Genomic DNA, 8,616 nt, shown 5'->3' on the forward strand with positions numbered 1-8,616 from the left:
AATTGGACGTCTAATGCTGTCAGTCGCACTGAAATCTAATCATGAAACAGGGGATTCACTGTCTGCAAACAGCTTTCCTGTTGTTGTCACAACGTGTGTGACGGTGAAGTTGCGCTCATCACCTCAACGTGCTACAAGAATGGGAAGTGGCATTTCCCTGCCTCTTCCTGCCACGCTCGAAAACGCCGCTCGCAACCTATGATTGTCGACGTCGCGGCGTGACTGCCCGTGGAAAAGAAAAAGTCATTAGTCATAGGAGTTTCTGCATGTTCCAACTCTCGACGGGTGGATTTCCTGCATCCCCAGGGATGAGTATAAAAATGGCCAGCGATATTACAGTTCTCACTTCCAGAAAAACGTGCACACCTCGAAAGACCTGCTCGGTAGTACTGCTTCGAACATCAACATGATACTTATATTTTTGTGCCTCGCAGTTTGCTGCTCTTTAGCCAGCACCAATGTTGTGACCTTGGAGAGGAGAAAACTGGTAGATGTCTTGAATCAACTTGGTGATGTCAAAGACTCATTACAGGTGAGGACTACTGTTTAATCAGACTTTTTTAACTTAAATAGCAAAATAGTGTGCAAGTACTTTGGCTATGTGTGTACTTAACTTTTGTGTCCCACAGACCAAAGAACTGCTGGTGAATACACCGCCACAGAATATTGAGGTAAGTGTTACTATTGTATGCTATTATCTATGCGTCGTGGCCGCATTTAATAATTGTGGTCGGTTAGTCAGCGTTACGCTTACACTTGAGAGTCTGAGAACCTCAATGGATGCAAACAACAGTCGAAGAACATTCATTAATTAAATTTATGCACTTTTATTACGCAATTTTTTTGTTTGTTTCAACACTGAAAGTAATGAATTGGGGAAATTGATCAGTCTATTTAACATTCAAAAAGTAGTCACTATATGTTTGCACTTCTTTAACTAAAGAACCGTTGCACTGTTGATTACCTTAAATGAATACTTATGATGGAAAACAAGCAGTAATCGTTTTTTTTTTTTTTAAACTAACTTTATGACACATTTATACATCTCGGCAAGGACAAAACAAGCCGTTTTTTTTATTCTGTCAATTGTCACAATATATGAATAAACACAACTAAGCAAGTTTACTTGTAATTTTAAAAACTTGAACATGTCTTATTTTCATCCAACTGATTTCAAAAGAACTCAATATATATTTTCATTCGAATTTGTATCAACTTCCATTTTTTTAACCTTTAAAAATTTGAACATGTCTTATTTTCATTCAACTCTGATTTCAAAAGAACTCACAATACATAATTTCATTCAAATTTGTATCAACTTCCATTTTTTTAACCTTAATCGCAGAATAACTCAATATTATGGTAAATATCTTTTGTATTTGTGATACATTTTTTTCTTTTTAATTCGTATTATTCCACACTTATTTGACAAGTTCAGTCCCAAATTCAGGGACGAGTGTTATTTTTGCTTTTGTTGACATTCACAAACTTAATTGTATACACTTCATTTGACTGACCTCAAGAAAATGTCAAAAAAAAAATCTATTTCTTGATTTCAATTATATTTTTATTTGGCCAAAAAATATGCTTTTATTAAGTCATCACGACTGACATTATACTGACGACAAATAACTTTCTAAATCAGCAAACATTTACAATTGCAAACCATCTTGTTCCTTCTCATCAGACGTCTACCGCGCAACAAATCACTTCCTGTTTCTTTTTCACACTCGGCTACGAACCTCGCTGTCTCAGTGTCAAAATGTGATGAGTAGGCAAATGTTCCATTCAAATGTGCTTGCAGCAAAGCAGTGTTTCCAAACCTTCCTTTGCTATTGGACAATATTTCTAAGGCTGGTTTGCTCTAACGGTGACTCGGAATTAAAAAAGTAGATGCAAACTAACAGTGTTTTTGTGTTTGAATTAGCAAGTTAGATTTGTGTGTTTTTTTTCCCCAGGATTGCTGTTGTCTGTCGGCATTACGATGCTTCCAAGAAAGCTTACAGGGGAAATTCAACATGACGGAAAGAATGCAAAACAAATTTTACAGAGGCCTCAAGCACCCAATCACTGTAAGTACAAATCTTATGAGAACAACAATTTATTGTGTAGTACGCATTTTATATCACTGCCCCCACCAAAAAAAAAAAAAAAAAAAAAAAAATCGGAGGATTGTTTGAAAATGCAAGGTAGTGTTTGAACACAAATCCCAATCCATCAAATTATTGTACATCTGATATCAGTAAATCAGAGCAGTCTATTACAGTGAGGAGCAGAAGCATTTGCACCACTTGTGATTTTGCTAGTTCACCCCCTTAGAAAATAGGTTGAGGTCTTCTTAATTTTCCATCATAGATGTATTTCCACTTATACAGACATAATCTAAATTACAGAGGTCAGACGCTTTCGTTAGTTCTTCACCAGGTTTTCACATATGGAAACGGATTTTGGCCCATTCCTCCACACAAATCTTCTCAAGATATGTCAGGTTTCGGGGCAGTCGTTGAGAAACATGAAGTTTCAGATTCATCCAAAGATTTTCTATTGGATTGAGGTCTGGAGACTGGCTCGGCCACTCCAGAACTTTGATATGCTTTTTACGCAGCCACTCCTTGTTTAGCCTGGCTGTGTGCTTCGGATCATTGTCATGTTGGAAGATCCAGCCACGATTCATCTTCAAGTCTCATCAAAATCTGACGCTACATTTCACTATTCATCCTCTGTGTTATACACTACCGTCGTCCTCTCCCCTTTGCCGAAAAGCAGCCTCAAAGAATGAGATTTCCACCCCCATACTTCACAGTGGGGATGGTGTTCTTGGGATTGGACTCATCTTTTTCCTCCACACACGAGGAAGAAAATTTGCAACAAAAAGTTCTACTTTGGTCTCATCTGACCACATGACTTTCTCCAATGACCCCTCTGCATCATTCAGGTGGTGCCAGCAAACTTCAGATGAACTGGCTTCAACAGGGGAACCTTCTGACCAATGCATGATTTTAAACCACTGCACTAGTGTTCTACTGATAGTAGCCTTTGAAACTGTGCATCCAGCTCTCTTCAGGTCATTGACAAGCTCCTGCCGTGTAGTTCTAGGCTGAGACTCACTTTTCTCGTCATGAGTGATGCCTCTCGAGGACAAATTTTACATGGAGCCCAAGTCCGAGGTAGATTATCAGTCATGTTTAGCCTTTTCCATTTTCTAACAATTGCTGCAACTGTTGATTTATTCACACCAAGCTGCTTTCCAATTGTCCCATGACCTTTTTCAGCTTTGTGGAGTTCAACATTTTTTTCTTTGGTGTCTTTCGAAAGCTCTCTGGTTTTGCGCTTGGTAGCAGTCGAATTATGACTGACTGTGGGGTGTACAGGTGACAATAACGAGCTGAAACGGGTGGTGGACTTTTTTTTAAGGTAGACTGACAACTCTAAGTGTCATAATTGTTGCTGATTCTCAGGGGTACAAATACTTATGAACCATGAACCCCAGAAAATTACAACAACAACAAAAAATATTCATAAAAGAAATCGTCCAATGCAAGTTCCGGATTTTTTTTTTTTTTTTTAAGATTATGTCTCTATAAGTTGAAATGCATCAATGATTGAAATTTCAGACTTCTACCTATTTTCTAAGTGGGTGAACTTGCAAAATCACAAGGGGTGCAAACACTTCTGCTCCTCACTGTATATATAAGCACAAGAAAAACTAAAAATTCAGAATTCAAGTGTATTTTCAGGAACAGTGTATAACACAAGAGTGCGTACTATACACAATAAATTGCGGTAGTTAGCTTTGCAGTGCAGAGTAATCGTTTGAATTTATTTAAAATGTATTCTCTTTCAGGAGAGAGGTCTGGATTTATGTAAATCGGGATATTCGGTAAGGGAAAAAAAAAATCCTTCACTAGATTGATCCTAGGTATATGAGTCTGCTGTATTTGAAATTGGTAAAATGTACTTCAATTTTTCTTTCAGGCCAGCTGTGGAACATGTGATTCTCATCCAAAGGCAAGTGCTAAGGAATTTGTCAACAGATTGGAGCTACTTCTTCAAAGGGTAAGTTAGCAACTCATAAAAAGGATCATTCAGTCTGTTGAAAGAGTAGAGCTGAAATGATTGTTCCAATAGCTCAAACCTTCACCGTATTATCAAAAACAGGTCACACGCTTAGACAGATTGTCGTCGTTACAATTTTTGAAATGTTCCTTTTGATTTCACCCGTCACGTTAATGGTTGTGGTAAAAACGTGGGTTTAATCACGTTAAAATATTTAACGCAATTGACGCATGCGCGGAACAATCCACTCACGCAGTGCCGCATACAGCCTAAAATGGCGCCGTTTTACTTATAGTCGGTGCCAAGAGACGGCATCAAGTGAGTGGTGTAGATACAAGCATTCAGTGGAGCTGTGCTTTTAATTGACATCTCCCACAATTATTATCGATAGTGTGGGAAGCGACATGGGGAAGAATAACAGTAAATGCCCTTTTCTTATCACCATGTGTTGCACACAACGCAGCGAAGATATAGCATTTGCGGCCGCCACACACAGTCATGGTTGCACCACTTCCCATCATGCATTTGGGCTGAACAGTTAAATCGCTACAGTATCATTTACTGAAAGCTCAACAAATACACTAAATGGCAATATTTAGTCACAATATAGAAACTCACATTTATCCTTTAAGAATTACAAGTCTGTCCATCCGTGGATCCCTTTCACAGAAAGAATGTTAATAATGTTAATGTCATCTTGTGGATTTATTGTTATAATAAACAAATACAGTACTTATGTACAGTATGTTGAATGGTTATATCCGTCTTATCTTTCCATTCCAACAATAATTTACAGAAAAAGATGGCATATTTTAGAGATGGTTTGAATTGCGATTAATTACGATAAATTAATTTTTAAGCTGTGATTAACTCGTTTAAAATTTTAATCGTTTGACAGCCCTAGTATTTTGTAATGCTTTTGTATATATGAACATTTTCCTCCTTATTTAATAGACTTTGACCTTAAAAACGAAGAAATGACATTTAACAAATATTTCCTGCATAACGGACGTCAACTTGGAAATTTTTGGTATCACCTCTAATTTTAACTTTTTAGTGGCACTTTTTCCATTTAGTTTGGACCCAAGCAACACAATTAAATGATTACAAGCCATTAACATTTTTTTCCCTGTAACATGGTGTTCTCGAAAAACCCCAAAATAGAAAAAAAAAATAAAACTGAAAAACGCAGTCACCGCTAATAAAATACTGCGAAAACTGCAAACATAAAAATCGTCAAAATTCAAAAAACCATGGAAATTCCTGCCAGTCAGAATGGATTAGATGTCTTGTACCATCAATGCTAGCCAATGGGTTAACAAATGACCCGAAAATAATAATAATGTAATAGGCACTTTTATTCGCAAGCTTCCAAGACTACACAACTCAACACTCACACTGACAAACATTCATGGTTGATTCTTAACAATGTGCTTGTTATCTCTATAATTAATTAAACCTATCTATACTCGTATGGAAAACAGATCATATACTGAAAATGTCAATGGATTTTTCTCTATTTTTAGGCTATCGCTAGACTGAGCGGGAAATGAGCAAAGAGGAAGTACAAGTGGAGAATGAGAAGACACTATGCTGAGGAGACATCAAATCCAAGCTGCGGCCTTCTATTTATTTAATTTATTTATTTATGCATTTCTTAATCTGAAAAGACAAATTGCTTCTTTATTGCCCTCTTGTGGTTCATTGTGAAAATTTCAATGTGAGCCCTGGACTGGCTGATGCCATTTATACTTTTTATAAAAGAATTTTGCTGTGGGTTTCTTTGAGTAACATTTACCTACCATATTTTGGGGGACGTGGTGGATTTTAAGGCACACCATTAATGAATGAGGTTATAATCAAACTTGTAAAGTGCATTTGTGCATCATTTTACAGCATTTTGTCATTTATCTTTTAACACTGTTGTTATCATTTTATAAATGTATTTATTATTTGCTTTATTTATGGGCATGTTTGTCTTTGTTGTAAAGCACTTTGGGGACCTTTCGGGTTTTGTAAAGGGCTATATAAATAAATTTGATTGATTGATTGATTGATTGATTGATTGATTGATTGAAAAAATGTTCGAGGTCATTAAGCACAACCAAAACTCATACATAAAGCACATTGGATTATAAACTGCACTGTCTATTTTAATTTATAAAAATAAAACATTTCTCACAGAAGCCTGGTCTTTTGATTTTGGGCACAAATGTATATATAATGATGTGATTATTCTTTCTAATGCAATTTTTTAATAGTGACTTTTTTTTAACCTCAAAAATAAAAACAAAGTTCTTAAATTTTTTTTAAGTTTTTTTTTTAACTAAGCCATTGTAGAGTCAGCAAACATTTTGACGTAACAAGCCATTTAAATAGTTTCCAACATTGCCGGATGCTGGTCTCTCAACGAGGGAAAGCTTACAGTGTGTCTCTGTGAGTGTTCTGTGACGGTGGAAGGGCTCAGCGGCAACCGCTGCTCAGTAGGGAAAGAAACTACAGTGCCAGAAGTCAAGTCTCCAAACACAAGCAGCTACAATAGAAAAAAAGTCGCTAGTGGTTTTTTAACAATCAAGTGTCGCTAGGATGATTATGAGTCTCCGGTTAAACTCTGAATGCAACGGAATGAAAATTGAAAAATGCCTCCCGTGAATGTTAATACGACAAGATCACCGATTTGTTCATCTCGCCGTCAATCAAAAAGTAAGGGTGTAACGGTACGTGTATTGAACCGTTTCGGTTCTGGGTGCTCGGTTCGGAACGGAGGCATACCGAATGAGTTTCTTACATAATGTAACCCTTACTTTTCGAGGCTGTGAGTCGATCGGGTTACATTTTCTTTGTGTAGATTATATTTACTCCGTCTTCTCTACTATAATGAGGACCAACACGGTAGGACAGTAAAGAAACGTCAACGGCGCGACAACGTGGCGGCCGCGAGAACGCAGTGAAACGCCAGCTTAAAGTCAATCAGCCAATGCACACCAGTCGCAGCTCGGCCGCATGTTAGACAAGTCCCAGAAGCGGCTCAACGCGATGCACGCGAAAAGAGTTTATTACTTGATGCGAGACGCGACCCTCCTGCGTCAATACTACTAGCTAGCAGACCGGAAGTCACTTGTGTAAAAATACGGAGGATCCGGTCGATTTTCAAACTAATATGCAATCGTAAATCACTTTTGAGTCCATTAGATCTCTTGAGTGGAAGATCGGGGCACAGTTGACTTGTCTTTGTTGATTTACTGCTGTCTTCTCTGCTATAATAATAACCAACACGGCCCCGTGTTCAATACAAAACCCACCTACCACAACAAAGCAAGTAAGAACTAATATTCACATAGGAACTAAAGTTATACAAAATAAAATATATAATATAAATGAATACTACATCACATTTGCAAAATATAAACACATGATAAAATAAATAATGGCCCATTTAAATAAAATAAATTGAAATGAGCTAAAAACCCTGTAATTAACCACCTGTAATTACATAATAAGAATAATACACAGATCCTGCTTACACAATTAAATTTAATAATTTCTGTGTGGCGCTTTAACGTGAGAAAATCCACCAATAAAGCTTTTGAAAACCGTTCATAAGAAAAAAAAAAAAAAAGATTCATTGAGGCATTTCATTTGTAAAATACATGTTAAAATCTTTGTCATTGGGATTGCTTTTCTCTTTAGCACAGGACTTTTTTTTTTTTTTTTTTTCCAGAAGGAAAGCTGACCAATACGTGGGGTCTGAAAGGCAAATTGTTGTTGGATTATCTTTAAATACCCGCTACTTTTTGAGCAGAATTCTAGCTTTGCATAGGCTAATGTTCCTATTGTTGAAAGCACAAAGGTGTGTAATAAACAACTAGCACATTTATATTTTGCATTTTGTTTTCTTACTGTACCGAAAATGAACCGAACCGTGACCTCAAAACCGAGGTACGAGCCGAACCGAGATTTTTGTGTACCGTTACACCCCTATCAAAAAGGGATTCAGACTCAGACAGATCATCCCATTAATTTGCAGAGAAGCACACTGCCTGAGCCTGCCAAGCCCCGCCTACTGCCCATAGACTTCCAGAGATGCAAAGCATCCAATGGGTGGTATAAACACAGCCTTTAGCAAATGACTCGTCTCATTCCAGTGTAGTGGAACAATGCACTCTCAGCTCTGGAGACGCACAGGTTCAACACTGTTAAAAGGACTGTGAAGCTGCACGAATGGATGAAAAGCAAGCCGCACCAGTGATAAGCTAATTCTGAACAAAGGTTGAGCACGTAGTAGTGCATATTTAGTCAATGACATGTACAGTATACATTTGATCACTTATTTTTTTTGACATTTTGGGGGAAGCTGAGCTTCCCTTGCAGCCTTAGAGGAATCGCCATTGATTTCCAATGGAAATAAAAGAGCAACAAAAAATATTTAAAACAAAAGACAGTTCATATGATTTTTTTGTGACTCCATCGACAATACAGCTCAATTTCCAGGGTCAATAAAATGATAAATTATGTAGAAAAGTATTGCCCTCTCCTGGCAAAGTTGGTCACTACCAGATT

At 37.2% G+C, this 8,616-nt stretch overlaps 1 protein-coding gene across 1 annotated transcript; it reads left to right on the plus strand.

The window, feature by feature from the left end:
• Positions 1 to 226: 226 nt before the first annotated feature.
• il21 (interleukin 21) lies at positions 227 to 6,117 on the plus strand. Its single transcript, XM_057850965.1, has 6 exons — positions 227 to 532; positions 630 to 671; positions 1,959 to 2,072; positions 3,845 to 3,880; positions 3,976 to 4,056; positions 5,583 to 6,117. The coding sequence occupies exons 1-6, from the start codon at positions 407 to 409 to the stop codon at positions 5,607 to 5,609; spliced, it is 426 nt and encodes a 141-aa protein (XP_057706948.1). The 5' UTR covers positions 227 to 406; the 3' UTR covers positions 5,610 to 6,117.
• Positions 6,118 to 8,616: the final 2,499 nt, after the last annotated feature.

Source organism: Corythoichthys intestinalis, chromosome 11, assembly GCF_030265065.1.
Source record: "Corythoichthys intestinalis isolate RoL2023-P3 chromosome 11, ASM3026506v1, whole genome shotgun sequence".
Classification (NCBI taxonomy): domain Eukaryota; kingdom Metazoa; phylum Chordata; class Actinopteri; order Syngnathiformes; family Syngnathidae; genus Corythoichthys; species Corythoichthys intestinalis.